We start from the raw sequence: 27,416 nt of genomic DNA, 5'->3' as shown, positions 1-27,416 counted from the left end.
AAAATGAGGGCATTAGACTAAATGGACTCTAAGGTCCCTCCTCCCTCTCAATCTGTGATACCATGATCACAAGCCATAGCTTGTGCTCCATGAGTGTCATTGTCAAGAAACCTGACTCATCACCATTGCACAATGAAATGTTCAGAGAACTTTTGTGAAAGTTTTTCTTTTAACTGTTTTCTCAAGTGTATATTTATTTTTAAACAGGCAGATTTAAACACCCGAAATATCCAACTATTTTTTCTAATTTTTAAATTTATCTACCAAACAGTGAGAAAATATTCAAAAGGATCATAGGACCATAGATAAGGAGCTGAAAGTGAACTCAGATGAGATCATTATACAGATGAGAAAACTGAGTCTTGAAATTAACAACATAGTTTGATTTATTTCCATTCCATAAGAATTTATTTTTTTTCTTTTTTTTTCTTTTTTTTATTTATTTTTAGTTTACCACACACAGTTCTACATAGTTTGAGTTCCAGATTTTCTCCCCTCCCTCCCCCCTCCCTCCCCAAGACGGCATGGAATCTCATATAACTATCATGTATAACTTCGCATTGAATTAATTTATGCACTAGTCAAGTTGTGGAGAAGAATTATGATCAATGGAATGAATCATGAGAAAGAAGAAACAGAACCAAAAAAAAAAAAACAACCCAAAAACAAAAACAAAAGAGAAGCAAAAAAGGCGAGCATGTAGTGCGCCTCGATCTGTATTCAAACTTCACAGTTCTTTCTCTGGATGAAGATAGCACTCTCCTTCGTGAGTCCCCTGGAGTTGTCCTTGCACCTTAGGTTGCTGAGAAGAGCGCAGTATGTCAGGGTTGGTCCTCACGGAATCCATTCCATAAGAATTTGTTAAGTAGAATTTGTTAAGTGACTACTAACTTCTGAATGCTATATAAGATATTTCTAAAAGTAGAAAACAAAGTTGCTCCCTTCCATTGTCTTTTAACATTTGCTAAAAATTCTTGGCTTTTTGTAATTCTAGAGTAAACACAAACTAAGAAAAACAAATAGACCTTTTAAGTGGCATTCTTAATTCTTCTAGAAGTTTTGCAAGGCTTCTGGCATGCCTACAGATCTGATGATTATCTTTTTAGTAAGAGGTGTGACAAGGCATTGTGGCATGTTAGGCAAGGTTTGACATTTGTTCCTGCTGGCCTTTGACATTTTTGCCCCCTGAAGGCTTTCATCCTGGATTGTAAGGTATGTGGTTTTTCAAAAATAGTTCCCAATGTTCCATGGAAGTCAGATTTTCTGTCATTAAACCTATATTCATTAATAATTTTTAAACTAATGTTAAAAAATGTCACTTCAAATTCCTATGTGTTGCTTCCCATGTAACTACTTCCTTTTACTATATGTTCTGATGATTTTGATATAATTTCATCTGTTAAATTAGGAAATTGGGTTGGTAGACCTGTAAGATCTTTTCTAGCTCTAGTTTTCTGTTAGTCAGTGATTCTAAGTGTGGGTGCACAGGATTATTTGTGGCACAGTAAAGGTCCATGTTCAAGAAAACCTCACCTCTTACAGTATTTTACCACCTTTGTGATGAGGGAGAAAAATTACTTTCTGGAAGCCATTAGAGTCATGGGTTGCTTAATTCTTTTCTTCACTCTGCCTCTAGCCTCAGTCCCAACTCTGATTATGTTCTTTGCTTCTGTATTTGCCAAACTCCACGAAGTTCACAGTTAAGTAATGTTTTGTTTTGTTTTGAACTAGTAGGAAGAATAAGTAGAATTATAGCATCATAGCAGCTATTCTTAGGTCTTTTATATAGTCATAACATTTATGTGCTCTGTGGTATAGTGGACAGAGAACCAGTCTTGGAGTGAGGAAGAACTAGGATTCATGTCCCACCCCTAACCATATACTGGGTATGTGACCTTGGGCAAGTGTCAGCTCATTTGACAATCTAAGACTAAGTTTCAGAAAAGACACCAACCTGCACTAGAAGAGAAAGTTTCCTTATCTGTGAGTTCTCAGCAATAAAATCACAAGGCCAGTCTCCATCTCTGTGTATATACCCTTGTTTGCTAAGACATAACAGTTAATATGCACCTAGTATCATCCATCTGATTGTTCTAGGCTTCAATAGAGAATGCCATAGTCAATAGTGAGATACAATATCCAATTCTTTACCCTGCTATAAATGTCTTCTCCTTTTAGAAGTACCACAGATCCCAATGAATAGTTTAGTAGTCATTTAATATATTCTTATGAAATTAAATGTTAGTAGGATACAGCTCAATGTACTATATCCTACTATTCTATTACTCAGTGTTACAGACCATTAAGAAGTTACTTTTCTACCTTGTCCTTTAATGCTCCACTGAATTGGAAAAACCTAAAGAAGTATTGACAATTTATTTGTTTACCTATAGGTCATTTAAATGCTTTACATAATAAAATAACAAGGGGCAAGTTAGCCTGTTACCCATTCTGCCTGTCTATTGTGACAGCTTGTCAATGTCATTCATAATTTTCAAGGCACAGAGTGAAATTAAGGTATTGACGAAAATATTTCTCTTTTAACATTTGAAGCAAACTGCTATTGATTTTTTAAAAAATGTTTGACATCTTAATTAATTTGGTTAACCTGCAGTTCAAATAACAATTTCTCATTTGCTTAGTGACCTATCTTGCTAAAACAAAAAGAACCTATAATTCGGATTTTGTTCTAACACCAGAGTTATGAGCTGGATGTATGGAATTTCTAGCTAATGTTTAGTAATTATATGAACAATCGGTGTCAATTTCATCAATTATTAATATTATAATATTTGTATGAACAGTTGGTATCATTGCCATCCACTATTAGTTCTAAGTAGATAGGAAAATTAATGATTTATCTACTAAGTTTAGAAATATGGAAATGTTTCCATACATTTCTATACATTCTTGAAGGAATGAAAAGTCCCAAAGGACTTTCCTGAAGAGCAGTTTGATATGATAAGGCATTTGAATGGAAAATGTATTCCAATGAATGTAAGTCTACCCCATAATCCTTAAAGGAAGGGGCAACTTTATTTTGGGCTTTAGTATCCCTAGCCTAGCATAATGTCTTACAGGTACTTGGGCTTCATGAGTGTTTGTTGCATTGAATTGAATTAAGTAAGACTTTAAAAGAAGATTCACCTGCAGTGATGATACTATTCATTGGATATGCAGGCATGATTTAAAACAGTTAATGTACAGACAAAATCTGCATAGAAAAATCATTCGATTTGATTCTTTTACAGTGCCTATTGCATTTTACAAATGAACAGAGAAGGCCATCTTATCTGTTGGGAGGCAGATAGATAAAATTTGACACTAATGTCACTTTCTCCACACCAAAAAAAAAAAAATAATATCTCTGAAGAAAGAGTAGTTACCAATAAAAGTCCTATGATTGGTCAACCCTTTTAAGAAGTCCAATTGGTCCATCGCATGTCAACCAATTTAAGAAGCAAAAAACTTCCTGGCCAAAGGATAGTGTAGAAAAATTAAGGAGAGAGAGAGAGAGAGAGAGAGAGAGAGAGAGAGAGAGAGAGAGCGAGCCAATTTTAGGGATTTAATTAGAATAAATGCGCATCTATCACGTTTTATTTTGTTTTTGTCTCAAAGTACTTTATGATGGCCTGGTGAGGTCTGGGAAAATAGTAAAATGCCATCTATGAGGAATTAAACACTATTTGAAAGAGTAAGATCATTCCCATGGCAGACTAAGCATTTGAATCACACTTTGAAATATAAGTGGAGCTTTTTTTTAAGGTATGTTAGGATAAAAGTAGAAATTAAGAAAGTCTAAAGTCAATGCAAAGAGCAGCTCTCTCTCCATTAAAAAAACCCTCCAGATCTAACCAAAATATTGAATGCATTTCTTGCCTAGTATAGTCACAGCTAGATGTTGAATAGTACAACTTGTATATTTCCCATGCTTGCTTAAGGGAAAAAATCATTTTGCAGTTTGGGTCAGTTCCATTAAGAAGAATTGGCCTTTTACTGGCTTCTGATTGCTTGAACAAATTACTTAAAGGAACTGCAGAGTTTAACCCATTTATTGAATTTTAATAAGAAATACATGAATCAGTCAGAAACCAGGAAAAGTGAATAGCATTGAACTAGTTTTAATGGAAATTAGCTCATTACCCCGCTGGCTTACAACATTTACTAAGGGCTGAATTTTTTATGGAAAGCTTGGGTCTATTTGCCAGTCTTTGAAAATTAGGAGGGTTTTTTAATTAAAAATTAACTTTATTATTAGTATTTCCTTTTCCCAAAATAAGCCCCTAGCAAAGACTCCTAAAAGCTTATTTTTCTTTCCTTTTAGGAACATTATATAAACTGTTTTTCTCACCTGAAAATTTTTCTCAATCCTGAAAGGTATTCACAGAAGGAGTAGGAAAAGGAGTCCCCTGAACATAATACCTTTAGATGAAAGACTGACATTGGCTTTATTCCTTCTTTCTACTTTGTTGAAACATCTTGGGGTACCAGAGCCATTTAATTACCTACCATAAATTCAAAAGCCCCAAGTAATCATCAAAAAAGAAAAAAACCAGTATACCTTCTCTCCATGTGAATATCTGAGTTACTTTCATCTGAAGTAAAAATGTGGAGCATGTAGTTCCTGATACCCCAGATATTTTGGAAGCTATTGATAGTAGGGCATTTCAGTGCAAAGAACATCTGCTTCACAGTCTTAAAATGAACTCATTCATTAAATAAGCATCTACTCAGTACCTACTATGTGTCAGCCATGGTGCTAGACAGTGAAGATTAAAAAATGGAAAAAAATTCCTACCTTCAAAGAGCTTACATTCTCTTGGAGAGAGAGAGAGGAGTAAACATATTGCTGAAAAACACACACAGAGATATCTTAAACATAAAATATATTTACTAAAATAGTGGGGGAGGGAGCTGAGGATAGAATGTGCCTACAGACACACCCCAGTCTCCTCTGTCCTTAACAACAATTACCACTAAATCCTATCATGTTCATTAACCATCATCCTATATCTCTCCTACCTTACTCAGCCAAACTCCTTGAAAAAGCTATCTATATTCATTTCTTTGATTTCCTCTATTTCTGCTCACTTTCTTTTTTTCCTTCTGCATTCTAGCTTCTGACCTCATTATTCAACTAGATCTGCTCTCTCCAAAGTTGGCAATGATCTCTTCAATGCCAAAACTATTGGCCTGTTCCAATTCTTATCTTTCTTGACCTCTTTGCAGAATTTTACACTGTTCACCTACCTTCTGAATATTCTCTTTTCTGGAAGTATATGAATTGTTCCTTCTCAGTCTTCTTTGACGCATTTTCAGCCATGTCATGCCCACAGACTGTAGATGTCCCCAAGGTTCTGTAATGGACCTTGTTTTTTATCACTATACTCTCTCAGTAATCTCATTAGCTCATATGAGTTTAATTTTCGTATGCGTGCAGATGATTGCCAGATATATTTATATAGATAAACCTATGTAAATATCTATCTCTATATATCTATCAATTATCTATCCATCTGTCTGTCTGTCTATGTGCATGTGTATATCTAGTCCCAGTATCTGTCATAAGCTCTAATCCCCGTCCCAAATTACTAACTGCCTATTGGACATTTCAAGCTGAGTTTCCTATAGGCATCTCAAATTAAATGTCTAAAACAGAAGTCATTGTCTTTTCCCGAAAAACCCTGTTACTCTCGAGTAATCTTCTCTCCCTTCAGTCCCCCTATTTCTGAACCCCAAGATAACCTTTGACTCCTCACTCTTATTTTATTCTCTTGGGGTTACATATCCAATCAGTTGCCAAAATTTGGCATTTCTTTCTCTACAACATCTCTTACTGATGACCCCTTATCTTCCATCACAAAGCCACCCATCTAGTTTAGCTATTTTGTACTTTCTGCATAGACTGTTACAATGGACTTCTAAATAAACTCCCTGTTTCAAGTCTCTCTCCTTCCACACCCTATAAGCATACAGTACCATGAGTTCTCCCTTTCCTCTTGGAGAAGTTAGCACCCAAACTGAGCTCCATACTGTGGCTGGACCGCCAACACACCCTCTAGACAAGCCCGTAGGCATTCTTGAGTAGGGCAGTGACATAAACAGACCTCTATTTATTTTGACAGTTGACTGATTGGAGAAGAAAGAGACTGAGAAGAGGCTGGGAGATGTCTGGTGAGAAGTGATAGGAGAGATGACCAGAGAGCTGAGAGAAACAAATGGGAACTACCTGGAAAAGAATATGATGATATTCTGAGAAATTCCTGCCTCTAGGGAGAGATGACAATCTTAGGAACTCCTTGTGTCCTTGTAGGATTTCCAGAAAATTCCAAATTGAGAATAGTTAAGTGGATGGGGCCCCATGCTGGCTCTTCAGCAGTGCTGCTCAATCTGCAGGTGATAGAGATGGGCAGTAGAATAACTGCTCCTGCAGTTATTGTTGGACTACGGACTAAAAATCAAATCCTCCATAGAAGAACTTGCTCACAAAAGTTGACCTGGATGCTTTTCATCCATTTGAACTGTCCTAAACATGTTCCTTAGTACAATATTCAGCATTTTGTCAATGTAGGCACTAGGCATTAAGGGAAGTTTTATAAGCAACTAGTAGATTGAGTATTTGACTTGGAGTCAGGAAGACCTGACTCAGATTTTACTAATTGTGTAAAACTCCAAGCAAATCACTTCTCCTCTCTTCCTTATATGTAAAATGAGGATGATAATAATAGCATCCACCTTACAGGGAAGATATAAGAGTCAAATGAAACATTCTATGTAAAGCATTTTGCAACTCTTAGTGCATTATGTAAATGTGAGTTAATATTGTTTTCAGAATAACTCTACTATTGATTAACCACTGCAAACTGAAATTGTATTTACCTGGAAATTGAGTTTTCCATATTGGGTTTGTTTGGTTCCCACACCCCCACCCCCACCCAAGGCCCTTCTCTGTTATTGATGATGTTGACTAAGTAGTGTCTAAGCCCATCCATTTGGAGAAACCATAGGTGAGTCAAGATTGTCTTTGAGCAGACATAAAAAAGGTAAAGGTCTCTGCATAAAATGGGATCCTCTGAGATGTTGTAAGGCCAGATTTTTTGACAATAAAACTATTTCTTTCGGAAGAAGCAAAAGCTCTAATCAGCTCCTTGCCCTTGCTGATTTCAGATTACCATGCCTGCAAAAGTGATTGCCCATCTTGGTGCTATGGTTATTTTTAATTGGTCTCCAAAGGCTCACCAGACATTCTCCCATGATTTACTTTTTAAAATGTAACATCTCATTGATATGCTTGGTTTATGTAAATGCCAACATGGAAGTCAGCATTAAGTTATCCTTCTCTAATGATTTTCGAAGTGCCAGCCATTTTTTGTTGAAGAATGGTCTGCTTTTAATTTGCCTTCCAGACCAGTTTACTGCTCTGTGTTTTTATTATCTCATTTATAGTTGTGCTTCTGTTTTACAAAGTGCTTGATACCCATCATCTCATTTGAGACTCATAGCTCACCTGTGAGATAGGAGCTTTTATTGGCCCTAGTTTACAATTGAGAAAACTGAGACTTCAAGAAGTTAGGTGACTAACCTAAGGTCACAATGTGTGAGACAGGATTTTAATTCAGGTTTTCCTGACTCCAAATCCGATGTCCTCTTGTCACGTCACTTATTCTAGTGAGGGTTTCTCTTTCCTCCTCATTCTTTCCCCACCTAGCTGCTCATTTCCCTTCAGAAGCCTCAGAATCACATTCCTCACACCTGTTCAGTCTCCAATCTCTACCTTTCACCCTACCTGGGGAAGGTTCAGAGAAGGGTGTAAAGTAACCTGAATGATGGTGGCAAAGAAGGGAAACTTGGCACTACTTCCTGTACTTCTCTGCAATTGTCCCTAGTGGTTCCCACCCTAGTAAGGCTCAGTCAGTAGCAATGTGTCCTGACTTGATCCCATCACCCCATCCTGCCCCAATCTCAAGCCAAAGGCCTTGCTCATTCATCCAGAGCCTCTATCTCTGCTCTTATGATGGAACCCCCAGGCTAGTGCAAGTCCACTTTTACTCTGAATATTTCCTCAGTCCTTTGGTATATACTGTCATAATTTGCATCTCTATATGATTTTATTTTTCCCTAAAGAGCCTGAAATAGAAAAAAAAAAGTGATGGGCCAAAGGAGAGAGCTTTTTTACACTTTGCTTCTTTTTTATGCACTAGCAGTAAAATCCCTTTAGAAAATTTCTGAAGGGTTATTCATAGATGGTATTCAGTTTCTCATTCAGTTAAGGAAGAGAGGAAACCTGCTCATATATAGAGTCATAGAATTTTAGAGTTGGGAAGGACCCATGAGGCCACCTGGGCTATACTCAATCTCATAAGTGGAGTAATTGTTTCTAAAGCATCCCCAATAAGTGATTGCCTAGCCTCTACTTGAACATACTTCCAGTGATGGGGCCCTTATTACCAGGGAGGTAGTTAATTCAATTTTCAGATAGCCTTATTTGTTTAAAAGGCCTTTATCTGAAATATGACTCCTTATAACATCCACCTATTGGTCCTAGGTCTCCCTTTTGTACCTACAAAGAAAAGAAGAAATCAAATGCCTCTTCCACACAGTCCTTCAAATGGTTGAACCTAATGGCCATGTTCCTTAATCTTCTCCTTATCAAGCAAAATGGAAACAAAAGGAAAAGTGGTACTGGGAAACAAAGCAATTGGGCCAATCCATGGCACCTTCAGAATAAAAGAGGGTGGCAAGCAACCTGCGGGAGCCCAGAAGTGTCTGAAAAAATGTGTACTGAAAGAATTCCCATTATTTTATGCCACTTACCCCTTTACCCTTTCTCCTTCCTCTCTCAGTCCCCTGAACACCTCCTTTCCCCACTTTTCACTTCCCCAAGTCTCTACCCTACATACAGACATACACACATATGTAGATATATATATGTATATACACATGTACATATGTGTGTATATGTGTATAAAACATGTATAACAAAAACATACAAAGCAATAATATATAATGTTATATATGTGGTATGCACATAATTTTATACACATATAGCAAATATATACATATGTTTCTTTGCATATATATGTAAGAATTTTTTTAAAAAAGAAAAATAAAAGGAAAAAAATTCAGGAAGAGAAGGGGAAGAAAGGAAAGGGAAGGAAAGATGCATTTATATAATGCCTACAATGTGTTAAACACCGGGTTAAGCAATTTTACAAATATTGTCTCATTTGTTCCTCACAACAACCCTTGGAGGTAGGTGCTAATATTATTCTCATTTTACAGGCGAGGAAACTGAGGCAGGCAGAGGTTAAGTGAGTGACTGAAATGCCCAGCCAGTGTCCTCTACTGCACTGGCTCACACTCCTGCTTTTATTATGTATATCTGCCAGATCAAAACAAAATCTGGCTTTATTTTTGTACTATGGACAAAGCTTCTCTGTCTCCCTACTTTCATTTCCACTTTTATAGAACAATGGATAATTTTTCAAAAGTCCACAGAAGTTCTCCTAAACATTGCTTTTTATTTTTATGATTGCAAGCCTTTAAAAAAATCATTATTTTTTTTCTTGAGTCAAGTAGCTTCCACTTGACCAGCTCAATTGTTCCCCATCCAAATATAGTGTGACCTAAAAAAGTCAGCTGCTCCATCAGTGCCTGAAGGCTTCTGTGCTGAGCAAGGTTACTTTTATGTTCCAACCTGGTGTTAAAATCATCCCAGAAACTTCCATACTAGAAGCCAGAAAGAGACTTAGAGCATGGTCTACAGATAATAGGTCAAACCAGATTAAATAATTTTAGTAGTTCAGAGAACTCAGGAACTGCTTCTGAAGGGAGGCCAAGCTGAATGACAGTCTCACCTTTCCAGTTCCCTAGTTTCATCTTAATTCTGGTAGCTACCCTGCCAAAAGGGCAGAGAATTGTGCATTTTTGCCATTGGAAAAATGATATCCTTTAAGATTATTTCCCAGGCTCCCCATGGGGCTAACCCATTACAAATTGTGATAAGATACCCTGCCAAGTGTTCCACTGCATACATGTCTATTTCTAGAAAAGATCCTGGAGGAGGAAAAAAAAATTAAAGCATTTCATAGAATTTTCTTTCATAGGCATGCTATAAACAAGGTGCCGGTGTGAGGATAACTGGAAAGGAAAGATATCACAAAAACTCTATGATCGTAATTCAATTTTCACTGCATATTAGCAACATTCACTAGTGCTACATTTGAGGATTTAGAAGCTATACACATCTAACAAAATGTGAGAAGGGCCACATGACTAAATTGAAATCGCTCTAGACCAAGAGAAGGAGAAAGAGGAGGAGGAGCAGCTAGTATTTATAGAACACTTTAAGATTTAGAAAGCACTTTACAAATATTTCATTTGACTCTCCCAACAATCCTGGGATGTAGATGCTATTATTATCCCCATATTGTGAGGGACAAATATGGGAACCTGAGGCAGACCAAGATCATGTGATTCATCTAGAGGCTTGGCCCTAGTGAGGGTCAAAGATGTGATTTGAATTCAGGTCTTCCTGCTTCCAAATCCAACAATCTATTCAGGGTACCACCACAACTCAAAAGCAGTACAGCCTTGAGCAAACCACTCTCCGTCTCTTAGAGTCAGCCTTCTCATCTGAAAATGAAAAATGACTAAATGAACACTAAGGTTCTATTGAGCTCCAGAACTATATTCCAAGAATTGATTTGGAGTCTAATTTTTTTTCCCGTTTACAAAAAAAGGCATTAATGTTTCAGTCTCAGAAATATCATTCAGATAGAATTAATGGTCTTTTTAGGGTACTGCATTAATTCTTTAGGTTCATGCACGAGGTGATGGGGGGGAAAGTAGACCATTATTGTCTGAGAAGTTAATGATGATCTTTTCTTAATCTTCATCCTTCTTGATTTCTCTATAGCATTTAAGACTCTTGACCAACCTCTCCTCCTGGATACTATCTCTTCCCTGGCTTTTCTAGACACTACTCTATCTGGCTTCTCCTCCTATCTGTTTGTTGTTTTTCAGGAAAGATCCTTTGCTCTGTCATTCATTTCTTACCCACTACAATGGGTGTCCTTCCAGGTTCCGTCCTAGGGCTTTCCCTTTACTATTTACCCTCTCTCGGTGACCTCCCACATCTACCTATCCATCCATCTATCTATATATCTATCTATCCTCATGGTCTTTTTCCTAAAGTCCTGTTGTATATCGTTAATCACCTTCTTGATATCTCCTGCTGGTTATTCTGTAGGCATTCCAAATTCAACATTTCCAAAATAAAATTCATTATTTTCTTCTCTCCCCCACCCCCCCCAAAAAGCACCACTCCTCTAAACTTTCTTATTTCTGATGGAAGTATGCCATCTTTCCACTTGACCTCTTCCCTCCCCCTCTCCTTCATCTTTTAAGTACAATCAGTTGCCAAATCCTGTCAATTTTTCCTGTGTGGTGCCACCTGAACTAAGCCTTAACTGGAGCTAGGGATTCCAAGGAGGGAGAGCATTCCAGGCACAGAGAACAGCTTATACACAAACATAGACGTGGAGGATGGAATATTGAATATAGAGAACAAGATGTCAAGCTTGACTGTAGCATAGAGTGCATCAAGAGGAGAAATGGGAAATAAATCCAGAAAGATAAATTATTTTCCTTGTGAAGAGTTTAGAATACCAAACAGAGGAATTTGTATTTCATACTATATGGCCACTTGCAATACTACTTGAAGATTATGTTTTCTATGCACCTTGGAAAAACAGTTAAACCATCCATTAGGAGTTAAAAAAATCAATTATTGTCTATTTGGCACCTGGTGGAGAAAGAAGGGAAGAGATCAGATTTTTTACTTTTCCGTTGGAGGTGTTGGAAGTCTTTTAAGGAGAACCTAAGCTAGGAGAGAGATACTTGCTACCGGAACCCAGGGTAATGATAGCTGAAAGAGAACTTAGGTGCTTTATCGACTATGATTTGCTTATACTCTTCTCTTCCTCTTTAAGCCTTGACCACATTACTTAAAGGTCTAATTAATATTAATCTAGCTAATTACCTGAGTAATTAATCTAAAGAGTAATAAACTCAAACAAGTTTAAGCCGTTAAAGACAGAGAAGCAAAGTGTGGGAGGGTGGGTAGGTTTTAGTGAAAGCCACACTGCCTTCCATGGTACTTATAAGGGAAAATGAGCTGAAGTTTTCTGTTGCGTCTATTTACTACAGGTCTTGAACTTTTGGTAGATGATAAGCATGCATATGTTTTCAACATAGAATGCTATTTTTTGAGGATAGTTTTCCTTTAGACATATAATTGCCAAAGGGGGAATGATGAGGAAATACTCAGATTTGTAAAATGGCATCTGTTGTGGCTCATTTGTTCATTGGGAGAGGGGGTAAGGGCAGTGATTATTGTCAGCACTATTTTTTTAAGTCTTTTTGTTCTTAAACTATGATTAAGTTTTCCTCTTTTTGTCTGTTTTCATATGATGTAACATACCAAACTGAAGAATGTAAATCTGGCCGCTGTCTCAGTTGTCATTTGATGTCACAACAGAGTCAGCCCAATCAGTTTTGTCATTTGTGACAGCAAAGAGAATTCCATTGCCCGAAAAATTATTGATCTGGTGTGTCCAATGGATATTGATTTCTAGTGCCAATTCATTTCTGAGATCACATAGTTTTTTTTTTCAGTTGCTTAGAATATGTTATTCAGAAACTGAATTGAGGCCCTCTAAACACTCAGAGGACAGTTCAAAGTCAGAGCTGTAAGGGACCTAAGAGATCAGAGCCCAAGACACTATAAAGTCATAAGTGATAAGTAGCAGAGATAAGATCTGAGCACAGATCTTCTAGTTCTAAATCTAGTAATGTCACCACATTTTGATATTACACTTACCCAGCCAACCTAACTTTGTAATTATATACTACAAAAAATGCTTCTCCTATTTCTTCACATGAAAGGCATTTTCCTATGAAAAATTGTATTTATTTGCTTATTAATTGTCTTCACTGCTGCATGTCAGAGGTAGTCATACCTAATGTCAGCCCAAGTCAGGAAAGCTGAGACTTAGGCCATAGGTCATTGTTGAGCGTTCCACCTTGAGAAGTAGTAACCCCTCAGTGTTTTAATTTCCCCAGATGTAAAATAAGAAAATATCACCATGCAAAATAAGTGTAATTCTTTGAGATCATTAGCTTAGGCTATAAAGTTAGGCTGTTTTAAATTATTCATTTATTATTACTTTCATTGCTCAATTGCATATTATTATGTATTCTAATGGGAAGAATAGATTGTAAAGAATCTAAACACGGAATTATTTAGGACTAATGCTTTGATGTGTTTTTTAAAGTTTACATTGTGTTTTCTTTATTGCAGGTTTCTTTTCTCCTTGGAAAACTCCAAAGCCTGTAAGTTGGTACCATTATAATTTTTTCTGTGGTTCTAATGGTGATGTCCATTTCTATAAACATTTATCAGTAGTCTCCCCATATAACATAGCAGCAGCACAGTATAGTAGAAGGAGCAATGATCCTGGAGTTACAGGACCTAAGTGTGAATCTTAGTTCTACCTGTGTGACATCGGGCGAGTCATTTAGCCTCTCTGGGCTTCAGTTTCTTCATCTGCATGATGAAGGGGTTTAAACCACACGGTCTCTGAGAGCTGACCAAGAAGGTCCCTACAGCTCTCAAGCTATGATTCCCCTATCAAAAGAATAAGTGTTCTTTTGTTATTTCTTAATGCCAGGTTACCACAGACTAAATTAAAAAGTAACCCTTCAATTCTGTCTCCTTTGTACTTTCAAAACTCCAGCTCAAAAGCCCCATTGGAATTGTAACTTTTAAAGGATTCCTTAAGAAAGATTTCCCAATAAATCTCTTAATATCCCTCTCAGAAACACTATGGTCTTTTTGCTAACACACCTTTTATTAAAATTATCCCAATTAACATGGACCCACAAGTCCAGAGAGCATCAAAGTAGCTCCTATAGGCCTACCTGAAAAGAATTTAGCTCTGTGCAAATAAGAATCTTTAATGGAAGCTAACTCAGAATCCGCAGAATCACAGTACTGACTGAGAGTCTTCAGTTGAATGATGTCCACTTTTTTTAAACACTCGCTTTACATCTCTGAGACTCAGTTTCACTCATGTGAAGAAATGGAAAGACAGAAGGCTAAATGCCGGTCTGCTGAACCATCATTTGCTGTATCTCCATGTGGCTGCCAGATCAATAAGAACCTCATGAGACAGCCTAAAACGTTGATAAGAGTGAACAGGCTGGTAAATGTATTTAGAGGTTGATGGATTTTGTCTATCTCTTTGACAGAGTTGAATTAGTAGTTGTAGAGAAACCCAAATTGCTAGAAGGGGAAAAAATGCATAGTTAGGCTACTGTTTAGTCATGGATTCAGTTGTGAGGATTAACTTTATGGTGTGTTAGGAGAGTTCATCCTGCTTTAAATTCTTGTGAAAATCATGCAAGTGAAAGACTTATGGCAACCTGATTAAATCAAGAAAAGCATTAGGCCTGAAGACAGCGTGCTTTCTCCTCATGTTTTTAAAATTTGCTTTCTCATTCCTCTTCTGATTCTGTCTGGTGGGGAGGAGCTCTCTTACTGTTAGCCTGAACAATGAGTTAGAAATTATTTAAAATGTTGTGTGCATGTGTGATTGTATGTATGTGTGTATATCACTGGTTTAGAAACTCAGTTGGTTCCCTTCAGCTGAGAAAGTATTATAAAATTTACTATTTTACAAGGATATCCTCTAGCTAAACGAGATATCTTTAAAAATTATGTGGAGACCTATACTGGAGGAAAACTCATTATTATCAATTCTAATAGAAAAGTTACCAGTATATTAATCTCTGCTTTGGGCTTCTCTCAGACACAGATGGGGAAACCGGAAGATGGGGAAATTGCAGAATCAACCTGGACACAAGCTTCTGGGGTTTAAGGAAATTATCAGTATTTGCAAATCATCATTTAGGATTTACCCCTCATTTTCAACAGAGAACCTCAGATTGGAAATTATTCCACATTCTTAGTAAACCATTTAATTTAATACATGATTATGAAAAGAGGGGACTTTGAAAATGTTTAATCTGGTGTAACAGAAAGGGCATTTAAATTGGAGTCAAAGGATCTGGCTTTGTGTTCCAGCTCTGTGTCACTTGGTAACCGTGTGACCTTAGGCATGTTCTTTGACCTCTCTGAGCCTCAGTTGTCTTATCTGTAAAATAGAGAAAAATGATGATTGCTCTACTTGCCTCACAAGATTGGTGCAAGGAACAGATGAAATAATCTGTGTGAAATGTTTTATAAATCGTGAAGTACACTATTATGTCATCATGATCATTTATCATTATCTAGTTTTAGTATGTTCTTTTGGCCAAAATTCCCAGCACTAATTCCTTCTGCCCAATCTTAAAACAGTGTGCTCTGGTATTGTTCACTTTCTTATTGAATTTCCTGGAAACTTTACAGCACCATCTCACTGCTACAATTATGCAATCTGGTGATTTCCTTACATGTACCACATTTATACAGATTATGCCATTTGATGTAATTACAGCATTGGCTGTCATTATAGTAATTACATCCATAGTCAATAATTCCAAAAAAGGTTTCTCAGAACCTAATTTACAATTAATCTTGAACCCATGCTGCCCCACAAAAGTGAAGCAGCAACAGCCAAGTTCTGAACTTCCAGGACCTCAGCCTTGCAAAGGAAATCTGTCACTTCTGTATCAGATTCATGAATCTCTCTTAGATTTTCTCTGGTTCAGAGATTTCCATATTTCCACCAAGTTCCCACTGAAATCGCCAGCAGTTCTGTTTGAGGGATAAAATGCAAGGTTTCTGTTCTGAGATGTAGAAACTTTCACTTCTCTGCTGAGCCTTCTATCTTGGGGAACGTTTTTATCTGTCACACAGGGGTATAGACACCAAGAGACCAAGGCAAACTTAAAGAGGCCATAACAGGGACTCTAAGCTATGCAGGAGAGGTCTGGAAGATCCGATAGACCAAGTCATGAAACAGATTGGGGTGATCGTTAATACAGGAAGGAACAAGCCAGTCCTAGTCAGGATATTAGAATCTGGTGTCTAGGAAACTGATTTAGAAGTAATTAGAGGCCTCAGAAACCATCTATTCCAATCCCCTCATTTTACATATGAGGAAAATGAGACCCAAAGAGATTAAGTAACTTCCCCAAAATCATACAGCTAATAAGTGATAGAACCCAGTCCAGGTAGATGGGCAATATCCAAAGTTCAAGAATTCACTGGAAATAGGAAGAAGCAAGAAGATACAATGGAGCCAAATAGGTCAGTAACCAGAGTTTAAATCCCAAGTCAAGTAAAGGGAGAGGAAGGGAGCACTGAATTCCTCCCATTAGAATGTAAGCCCTTGTGAATAGGTATTATTTCCTTTTTCCCCTGGTGCCTAGCACACCACTTCAAACGTAGTTGGCATTTAACAAATTCTTGTTAATTGGCTAATTGATGTAAGCAGTACAGATCCCAAACACAAAAAAGCCCAATGGAATAGCAAAGCATATGGAGATTGTACATAGTTCAAGGTAGTGAACAGAACCCGAAGGCAAAGAAGGAAACCCAGAAGCAGGCAGGTACTGTGGGTGCTGATAGAGTAGTAACATTCAGATTTCAACCAAGCCAACCAAGACAATTAAACAGTTCACCAGGAATTATACTAGAAAGAAGGTTGAGACCTCCATTCTAGCCTCAAGGCTACTTGCTTTCTGCCCTGGTTTTATGTCTCTTTCTGGATGAGTGCAGACAGGGGCTCACATCTAAGTGTTAATAACCCAGGAGAGGCAGAGCCCTGCAGATGCTGGCAGATACTGATAACAGGAGAAGGTTTTGCCATTTCTGGAACAGTCTTAGCCTGAAAAGCCAATCCTGTTTTTATTCTATAAATTTTCCCGCCAGTCATTTTCATGAGTGTCATGGTTTGAAACTTTTAAAATCACCTGAAGAAATCACTTCAAGTATTGATGATTGTCACAGCAAAAAGTTGTGAATACTTTCCTAAGAACACACAGGACTGGAGATAGATTTCCCATTCTCTGTGGTTCAGAATGTCTAGAGTTTGTCACTCTGCCGTGGGAATGAGCCGACTCTCCCAAACAATACTTGGTGGCATTGTTGGCTTTGTAGCTTTGAAATTGTTTTTTAGATCTCCTAATACTTGACCTGAAACATGCTTGCTTCACTGCACTGTGTAGGAACTAATATGTACCCTAGCAATATGTTTCGGGGTGACAGATCACCTGCCTTGTGAAGATAGGGAAAGCAACAAGATATGAGCAAAAGCCATATTACAGCAAATAGAACACTGTGGCTACTCGGGCTGTATGGTTCAAGTTTACATGCTGTGTTTATAAAACTTGTCAGCATTGAACACCTTATGCGTGAAGTGCTTAGGGAGGCAGAAATCATACAAGAGAAAGAACACTGGATTTGGAATATGAGAGCCCAGGTGTGAATCCTTGCTCTGCCACTCACTTACTATCTATGTGACCTTGGGCAAGTCGCTTAACTTCATTGTCCTTCAGTTTCTTAAAATTAGGGGGTTGATCTAGACCAGAGGTTCTTAACTATGGATAGATTTCAAGGAGTTTCTGATTGGGATGGGAGGAAAGGGAAATGACATCTTTATTTCTACTAATCTCTAAGCAAAATTTAGCATTTCCTTCAATTATAAATGTAGGCAACCAAACATTTTTTCTGAGAATATTGTTCTTTGAACAGTGCCTCATACATACATAGTAAGCACTTAATAAATGTTTTATCTCTCTCTCTCTCTCTCTCTCTCTCTCTCTCTCTCTCTGTCTCTCTCTCTCTCTCTGTCTCTCTCTCTCTCTCTCTCTCTCTCTCTCTCTCTCTCTCCCCATCTATCTATCCATCTATCTATCTCTCTAAGAATGGTCCATAGCCTTTACCATATTGTCACAAAACCCCATGATACCAAAAAAAGGAAAGAAAAGAAAGAAAAAGAAGAAAAGCATAAGAACTCCTGGCCCAGAGGATGACTAAGATGCCTTTTAGCTCCAAATCTATGATCTCATAATTTTAAAAGCATGTTGAATTGAACATATGAAACTTGAAAGTAAAAGAGGGAAGTTGATGAAAAATAAATGCAGTTAGCATGACAAAATTGGAAAATTTAATTTAACCCCAAAAGCACAATATTTTTTTCATATCAATCATTAGCTTTCAGAGTAGCTTTTTTTTCTGAGAATTAGAACTATTGACTGAATAATGAAGCACAGTGAAATACTTTTAAAACACACATTGCAAGACCACTCAACAGACACTTCTACTGTATTGAGTATACTTGACAGTGAACAGAAAATGAGGTTAACATCAAACCACAAGCTCATCAGTGTTGCTATGTATTTAAGCAACTATGTCCTCGCTACAGTTATAGTCCTAGCTTTGTGACTAGACGACTGGATGACCTAGAGAAAATTATACTCACTCAGTTTCCCCACCAGTAGAATGAGGGGATTAATCCTATGATCTGTAAGGTTCTTGTCAGCTAATTCTGTGATTTTATGATGGACATATCAGAACTAGTTTAATATGTGGTAACCATGGAAACCTAGGCAATGGTTCTCACAAGGGGGCCAGCGTGTTTTCACAGCAGAACAGGATTAGCTAGAGGCTGGGAAGAGTTAGTATTGTTCTTCTCATGTCATTGAGACAAGCCAGAGCCAACAAGGTAACCACATTGAAATGGTTCCACATCTGGTTTACCCGTAACATCAAAGCAACAGCTTGTGTTTGGCTAGCGAACTAACTCATTGCTGAGTAAGGTGAAATTATCAGGAAGAAGTTTCTCACAGAGAATAATAATTGAACCTACTATAATGGGCTCAGCTTAACAAAAGACCTCAGACAATTTTCAGGTCTTATACTGTTGTATATTTGTCTAAGGACTGATAGAATAGTATTGATTTGGGGAGGGCTTGATTATTGGTAACGTGTAAGTAAGGTTCACTAAAATAATGGTATGTCCTTTTTAAAGAGTGTGTGTGCGTGTGTGTGTATGTGTGTGTATGTGTGCGCACATATTCCTGTTTTCTTTTATCAACAATCTAAACCGTGATATATTGTAACCTTGGGAACAGCTGGTTTTTGCTAACCATGTTACCTAGTCCAGACTCGAGCTACGCCTGAGGGGAAGAGGGAAGCTCCTTCCAAATCCACCTAATTTTACTATTGTCTTTTCAGATAATGGATCGATGGGAGAATCAAGGCAGCCCTCAAACGAGTTTATCTGCTCCAGCTATACCACAGAATCTCCCCTTTCCAACCTCCCTTCACAGGAGTTCATTTCCTGACTCAACAGAGGCCTTTGATCCGAGGAAGCCTGACCCATATGAGCTATACGAGAAATCCAGAGCAATTTATGAAAGTAGGCGTAAGTGAAAGCCCCAAACGACCAAGGGTGCCGTTAATTATGACTAGTATTTGTTCCTAAATGTTTCAAGGCTGAGTTAGTTCGGTATTATTTTCTACTCTGTGTTTTAAAAGTAATTCCAATAGCAAGTCAACCGGTCTATTCTGTTCTAAAAGGGACTTCACACTCTGTCCTGATACATTCGCCCCTGTTAGTAGGCTGTCTTAAAATTTCCTATTATTGTTTCTCCTAAGCCCCCAAGCAAAATCAGCAAGTTATCAACCAGAAAATTGTTTTACTTAATTGTTTTATTTTGGGCAACTCTAGCAAGATGAAGTATTATTTTTAACTATCTATTTATGAGTCTGTAGTCTAAAGCAGAATTTTTCCCAACGTTTCATTGTGTAGCAAGATAAAGGCCTTGAATGAGATGTCAATCAGGTTTTGCTTGACCTGAACCTAGCTGAATTTTTACAAAAAAACTGCCCCACACCAAAGAAAAAGGAATATAGTATCAAGATCTACTCTTTTTTTTTTTTAAAAAAAAAGTGTTTCATTTGTTACAATGAACTTAATTGGATCCATTTTGAAAGGTTATTATGCAAATAATATTCTCTAAATATTTTCTGTACTATTTAAAAGTCTTCCCAAAGGTGTATTTTTAAAATGAGAAAACAAAAACTTTTATTAAAGTACATATGTACATAATACTTATAGTCAAACCATCACCCAGCTGATCTCATCGAAGACTTTGAGAAAGAAAAGCAAAAAGAAAGATTAGTAATGTAAATACATAGAGTGCTGACAGAACAAAACCCAAGAAATATATGGTAATATGGTATTGTGGAAGGAGCACTGTATAGTGGGGTGGAGGGGGGAGAGGAGGGAAGAATGGGAGGAAAGTCATTGAGATGTGGCAGTGATATAAAACAGCATCAATTAAATATGATTTAAATTTATATTAAAAAGCACCAAATGAGGCAATGAGAGGGCTGAGATTTAGCCTAACTCTGCCACTAATTAGATTAGCAAATTACTGTCACCTGGCCTCAGTTTCCTTATTTATAAAGTGAGAGAAAGTACTGCATGATGCACAGGCCATTTTTATAACTCTAAAAGCCCATTAATCTAAACTAGTGATTCAGAGACTTCCCCTAATGAAAGCTCTTTTGTTGTTCTTGGTGTTCTAGTTGACTCTATGAATAAAGGTCTGTGCTTTGGTGCTCTAGAAGGATTACTTAAGTGTTTATCATTAATAGAAAAGGAAGTGACAAGGCTTAAACTGCATGCATTTGGACCTCCGGCGGCTTTCTCATATTGTAAGCCCAGCAATGATCTTGTGAGCAAAACACCCACAGTGGTAAAGGGAAAAAGCAATACAGTGTTACTCCATCCCCTCAAAACACACACACACATGCACACACACACACACACACACGCACCCCCTATCACAACTCATTGTAAAAAATTGCTTTGGCCAATTAAATGCTTAAGGCAGAAGACTATTATGAAGTGATTGTTCACCATGTGAATATAGAGGCATTACCTAATATCATGTCTGGTTGCTGGATCTCATCTTTTCCCTTCAAAATGGTTTCTAGGGAGATAACTGTCATGGTTATGGTATGTTGTAGTAGCAACAACTGGATCTGAAGTCAAAAGACCTAGACCGTATAGGATCATAAATATAGAGCTAAAAAAAGGACCTTACAGGTCACTTCATTTAACCCCCTCATTTGACTGATAAAGCCAAAAGAGCTAACGTGATTGCCCAAGATCACTCAGATTATTCTAAGTGGTAGAGAGATGTTTTGCAACTAGATCCTTTGACTCCAAATCCGCAGATGTTTTAGTCCAGTACCTGTAAGCTTTGTGACAGTGAGCAAGGTATTTTAATTCTTTGAGCCTAGTTTCTTCTGCTGTAAAATTGGGGTGACGGCCCTGCCCAAGGTACAAGGTTGTTATAAATTTGTTATACATGGGAGCTCTTAACATAGATGAACTTTCTTAGCTTCAGTAAAGGGAGGAAAGTGAAATTTGAGATGTTGGCACAAGCAAAAGGTAAAATTGATAAATGTCTTCCGGTCAAAGTTCCATTTCCTTTGCATAGTTCTTAGTGCCTTATTTATGTAAATATTATGTAAATAACACCAAGAACTAACATTTATATAGCACTTTAAGATTAGCAAAGTGCTTTACAAATATCTCATTTGATCATCACAACTGTTGTTATCCCCATTTTGCAGAAGCTGGACAATTTGCCCAGTGTTCCATAGCTGGTATGTAACTGAATCACAATTTGAACTCATGTCTTCCTGACCCTGGGTCCAGTGTCCTATGTTCATTGCACCACCTATTACCCAACCTGTGACTCCAAGAAGCTGTAGTACAGTGGCCACAGCCCAGTATAGCCATCTCAGCAGACAGGCTAAACCAGGTTGAAGGTAACCAATAGGTCTCACAACTGTTGGTGAGTTAGAGGACTATCTACCTCAAGCATGTGAAGACTTTCCCCAGCAGAATGGGAAGATGAGAATAATTTGTTCCAATGGCCATGGGGGCAGGTTAACCAGGCACAGTAGAGCACTGTGGTCTGATACCAGAGACACCAAGATCAGCACTTTGGTCTGGTACCAGAGACACCAAGCTCATCCACTATATCCTGGGCCATCACCCATCATCTTGATTCTTGTCTTGCCATTGGACTTCAATAACTCTGGAAGAGAGAGAAAGGCTGATGACTGTGTGACTCTGCCTCATTTTAATCCAATTCATGGACATATTAGGACATTACCCCCTGAATGTCTTTGGCACTCTTCAAAAACGAAGGACAAACAACAATGATCACTTACCAGCTCCTGAATCAAGCACTTGGAATTTTTTGAATGCCTACAGTGTAACCAGGATCATATTCTTCTCTATTAAAAATACCAAAGCGTTGCTCCCAGAAAGATCTCCATTTAGTTGAGGAAGATAATGCATATGAGATTTATGGCAGACAAAGTTACTGCCTTGTGAGATAAAAGTACATAGGTCAATGAAATCTTATAACAGTAGTTCTTGGCTTGGAAAATATTTTTTTAACATTTTTGAGGAAAGATCAAAGACCATTTAGAAAGCATCATGAGGTGGTATAAAGACTTTTATATTTAGAATCAGAGAATTCAAATTTAAACCCTGATTCTTTTCATTAACTATGAAACTTTGGGCATATGGGACTTTGTTTTGCTCAGTTTCCATATCTTTAAAATGAGGAATGGAGTAAATCATCTCTAGGGCACCTAGGATCCCTTCTAACTTTAAAACTATGTGACTCCTCTGATCTCACAGTTAATCTCCAGCTGTCTATCGGACATCTTGACCTAAATATCTTAAATTCAACATGTCCAAAATTGAACTCATCATCTTTCCACTCGAAGTCTGCCCATCTTCTTAACTTCCATGTTACTATTGAGGGCACCATCATCCTCCCAGGCTCCCAATCTAGGTGTCATCTTCTACACCTCACTCTCTTTCACACATTCTCATGTCTAATCTGTTGCCAAGTTCTATTGATTTAACCTTCATAACATCTCTAATCTAGTCTCTGTTCATCTTTTCCTCTCTCTTTTGACATTGACAATGCCCTGGTGCAAGCTCTCATCACCTCATGAATGATCTCTTGAAATACCCTGCTGGTTTGTCTCCCTAACACAAATCTCTCCCCATCTTCCACTCAGCTGTCAAATTCACCTTCCTATAGTGCATGTCTTACCGTATCAACACCGCCCCTCCCCCATTCATTAAACTCCAGTGGAATTTTCCTGGCTTTCCTCCATATATGGAATTCTCTGCCTCCTCATCTCTGTCTCCTGGCTTCCTTCAAGCCCAAGCTAAAAATCCCACCTTCTATAAGAAGCCTTTCTTGATCTTCCTTTATGCTAGCATCTTCCATTTGATCATCTCCAATTTATCATTGCTTGTACAGAGTAGTTTGCATGTTCTCCCTCCCGTTAGATTGTGAGTTCCTTGAGAGCAGAGAGTTTCTTTTGCCTTTCTTTATATCCCCAGCTCTCTATATATCTGACATTGTTCATTTCCTTCCCCACCCAATGACAAGTAGCCCAAACTGATTGTGTCTGAGCCTCCACAATCTCTCTGTGGCATTTCTGCCACATTTTTTCCTCCATTGCTATATGATCATAGGATCGTAGATTTAAAGCCAGAAGGGAACTCGGAGGTGACTAAGTCCAACACCTTCATTTTGTAGATGAAGATGAAGTCCTGGAAAAAGTAAGTGACTTGATCAAGTTGAAATAACTAGCAAGTGTCTGAGGAAGGTTTTGAACTTTCTTCCTGAGGTCAAGCAGGCACAGAATGACAGGATTTGAGAGTTGGAAGGGACCTTGGTAGCCATGTAGTCCAATCAAGACACAAGAGGGATCCACTCAAGCATATCTAACAAACAGCCACAGAGCCTCTGCTTGAAGAGCCCCCTTTCCCATCCAGACTTGGACAGGCTACCCTGCCCCTTCTCTGCCATCCACAAATAATACTGTCTATACTCTTATCCTCTTCTACCTTCTACTAGAACTCAGATTGCAGCCCTCAATAGCCTTAGACTCTGATAGATGAGTTTTCACCTTATCCTGCCTAGAATCAGGCTACAACATCCTGGCTCTCTTCAAACCCCTCTGTTTACATTCTGATCCACTAGAACTCAGACTCTTCTCTACCCCACCCCACCCCCAATACTGTAAGCCAGCGGCTGCAGTGCAATTTTATGCCACCCACCTGCATTTACTACAGGCATGAAAATTGTCATAAATGCTTTAACTAAAGCATTTGTGTGGATTTCTGTGCTTGTGGTGGACACAGATGGACCACATGGGAGGGCACAGCCCATGTTTTGGACACCACTGCCTTAGGCCACAAAAGTGGGACTTTCATGTCCAAAGCCAGACTACCAAACTACTGTGAACTTTCTCCCCCTTTCTAATTCTAACTCTAGTATGTACAGTAGTGTGCTGGAGCCAACTCTTACCTGCTCTTGAGAACTAATTTGTTAGATTTTCAGTGTGAGCATTTACATGTAAGAAATCAGCAAACATTACAAATCAGCACTTGATTTATTGTTTTGTTGATTATCTAGACCTAAGAACATGATAGAGAAAATAAAAATGGATCAATCTCAAAAATGGATCCCTGCGTACATTTTTTTTCAGAGTGCCAGTAGTTAAACATTTACCAGCTCACTGTCACTAATCATGTGGCATCTTCTATTAGAATATAAGCTCCCTGAGGGCAGAGAATGCTTTAGTTGTTATATCTAGATCGTTCTTCCTTTTTCTTCTTCTTTTCTTTCTCCTGTCCCTCCTTTCTTACTTCCTTCTTTTTTTTGTTACTTTCTTTCATGCGTCTACGGAAGGGGACCATATCACTTCTCAAGGCAGCATATCCTATTTTTAGATGCTCTAATTATTGGAAAATTTTTTTCCTTGATATCAAGCTTGCCCTTGGTTATACCCTCTGGGTTCAAATAGAGTAAATTTAGTCGTCCCTTCATATGACAGTCGTTCAAACATTTGAAGACATTTATCATGTCCCTTCCCACCCCCAAGTCTTCTCCTCACTAAATATTCCTTTTTTTTCCAACCATTTTTTCACCCATTCTGCTTGCCATTCTCTGGATGCTCTCCAGTTTGTCAATATCCTTCTTGAACCATGCTACCCAGAAAAGAACACAATACTCCAAGTGAAGTATGATGAACACGTAGAACACTATCTCTAACATAGGAAGCCCTAATTCTCTTAAAGATGCCCAAGATCTCATAGTTTTTTTGGCCTCTACGTCAAGCTGTTAACTTATAATGATTTTGAAGTCCATTATATTCACACTCTTCACTATAGCATACCAACTTTTCATCATATTCTATAAGGGAATATTTCCATCACAGAGCCTATTGTATATCATTGCTCTATTCTTCATTTAAGCTCTAATATTTCTGCATCTACATTTTTATAGATCTGTGGTCACGGTAGTGTTTACATGATCACTACACAGAAAGCATATATAATAAAGATGAACTCTGCCATCGAGAATGAAAAAATAATCACTACCAAAACTGTGCCTTGTGGCTCAACCTCTCAAAATATTTGATTAATTCACCTAAAATGTGGATAGGCATCTTTGAAAGTACAATTAGTCTCCATAATTTGCCTTCTTGCCTCTGGTATCTCCCCTCTTTAACCTTCCCTTCATACAATAGCACAGATCTGACCGTATCAATATGCTGGACCAGGTCCAAATCAGGCCAATCTGATTATGGCTTGGGCTTAGAACATGGACCATAGGCTACAATTAAAAGTCATTTTCCTTATAGCAAAAGCTTTAAAAGGATATTTTTAAATAATTACTTAAATTTTTTTAAAGCTCATGTTGCTTTCTATCTCCACATTCAATTTGGCAATTAGACTGAATCAGAAAAAAATGTCCTAAGGCAGAAATTTGGCTAAGCCTCAGGTGTCCCTAAATCCTCATAAACCAAGGGACTTTATACCCCAAGCAATAACAAAGTCACACCAGGGATTTATGCCCTAGTCCTATATATCTCCAAATTCCAAAGATGTAGTCCCTCCCTACCTTAAAGGGAAACTAGCTCAGCCTTTGTAAAACAAATACTGTTCCTACCATGACTCTCCTGCTTAAAAACATTCTGCCTCTAGGATAAAATGTTAACTCCTTAGCCTTCCATTTAAGGACTTCCACAATCTATTTCTGGCCTGTATTCCTAGCTTTATTTCACGTACTGTATATTTCAACCAAATTGGACTCCTAGGTGTTCCATGAACTTGACTTTCTATATCCTGCCTCCATTCACATTGGTTATCTCAAGTGCCTAGATTAAAATCATCCCTTATCCCCTTGTTTCAGAACCCATGACATTCCAAGGATCATGAGGCTCAGATACTACTTCCTCTTCAAAGCGTTCTTTGACAATCCCAACTGAAATTGTCTCTCCTTCTTCAAATTTTCCTGGAGGATCTGGTCTAGCTCTCTCCTTTGCTCCCATTTCTCCCTACTGCATATATAAAATGAGATTAATTCTGAAGCTCCATTGAATTTTAGTGATCCTGCCTTGTACTATTATAATTATCTCTGCACCTTTATCATATCTTTTTGTCCCCTCATTTCCAAGTAGAATGAAAGCTCTTTGAGGACAAGGATTTTGTCATTTTTATCTTTGCATCTTCAGTGTCTACCACAGTGCCATAAACATAATACACATTGAGATATAGCTTGTTGTTTTGTATTGTGGTTTAACAAAGAAGCCCTTCTGCCCACGTGCATTTGCTGCTTCCAAATATAAAAAAAAGATTTTTTCTCTTATTCAAATCTTTAGGGTAAAAAAGATCCTAACCTGATGGTGAAAACAAAGCCTTATTCTAAATTTCTTTGCATGCTTATCTCTTCCATGCCAAAAGATCACACTTATTTGTGAATATGTCAGAGATTTGTATCCCTCAAAAAAAAAGGCTTATATTGTAATCTGCTGCCTTTTCATTTTATTTCAATTACAATAAGTTGATGTATTTATTATACACAGGTACGTACTTGAAGTCCTAATTCTCTCCTGAAGAAGTCAGTAAGAACAACCTGAACAAACCCAAACTCTAGTTACTAGCAGAGAAGATTTGAATCTGCATTGGTAGAAAGAGTTTCTACATCTGAGAGTCTTCTATACTAGTAAAATCTCAGGTCCAATTCCTATCCCTATAGTAGCCTTCATAGAACTGTTTCTAAATCTGGAGAGAGTTAGGGGTTTTTTTTGCATTTACATTCAAAAATCATATCGCAAAAATTCAGTAAAATATATGTCTCTACCCACAGTATTTGCTGCGCATGAACTGTAACCTCTGTTCCATCAAGATTGCCACTAATGTTTGGCTTCTATGTACCAGACTGCAGCAAATGATATAAATATATTAAAAGATGTAACTGCTACCATGCCTCATTTGAGT

The 27,416-nt window shown here is 37.8% G+C and overlaps 1 protein-coding gene across 1 annotated transcript in view; it reads left to right on the top strand.

Annotated features, from left to right (window-relative positions):
- The window catches only part of LOC118851095 (membrane-associated guanylate kinase, WW and PDZ domain-containing protein 2-like), a 389,772-nt gene that overhangs the window by 127,939 nt on the left and 234,417 nt on the right, over positions 1–27,416 (top strand). Inside the window, exons 6-7 of the mRNA XM_036760647.1 lie at positions 13,364–13,395; positions 19,247–19,436. Of these exons, the coding sequence (XP_036616542.1) occupies positions 13,364–13,395; positions 19,247–19,436 (222 nt within the window). The remainder of the gene's footprint in view (positions 1–13,363; positions 13,396–19,246; positions 19,437–27,416) is intronic.

The sequence above is a fragment of the Trichosurus vulpecula genome, chromosome 5, assembly GCF_011100635.1.
Source record: "Trichosurus vulpecula isolate mTriVul1 chromosome 5, mTriVul1.pri, whole genome shotgun sequence".
NCBI lineage: Eukaryota > Metazoa > Chordata > Mammalia > Diprotodontia > Phalangeridae > Trichosurus > Trichosurus vulpecula.
Note: the sequence above shows the minus strand (reverse complement) of the source record. Positions and strands in the feature narration are given on the sequence as shown.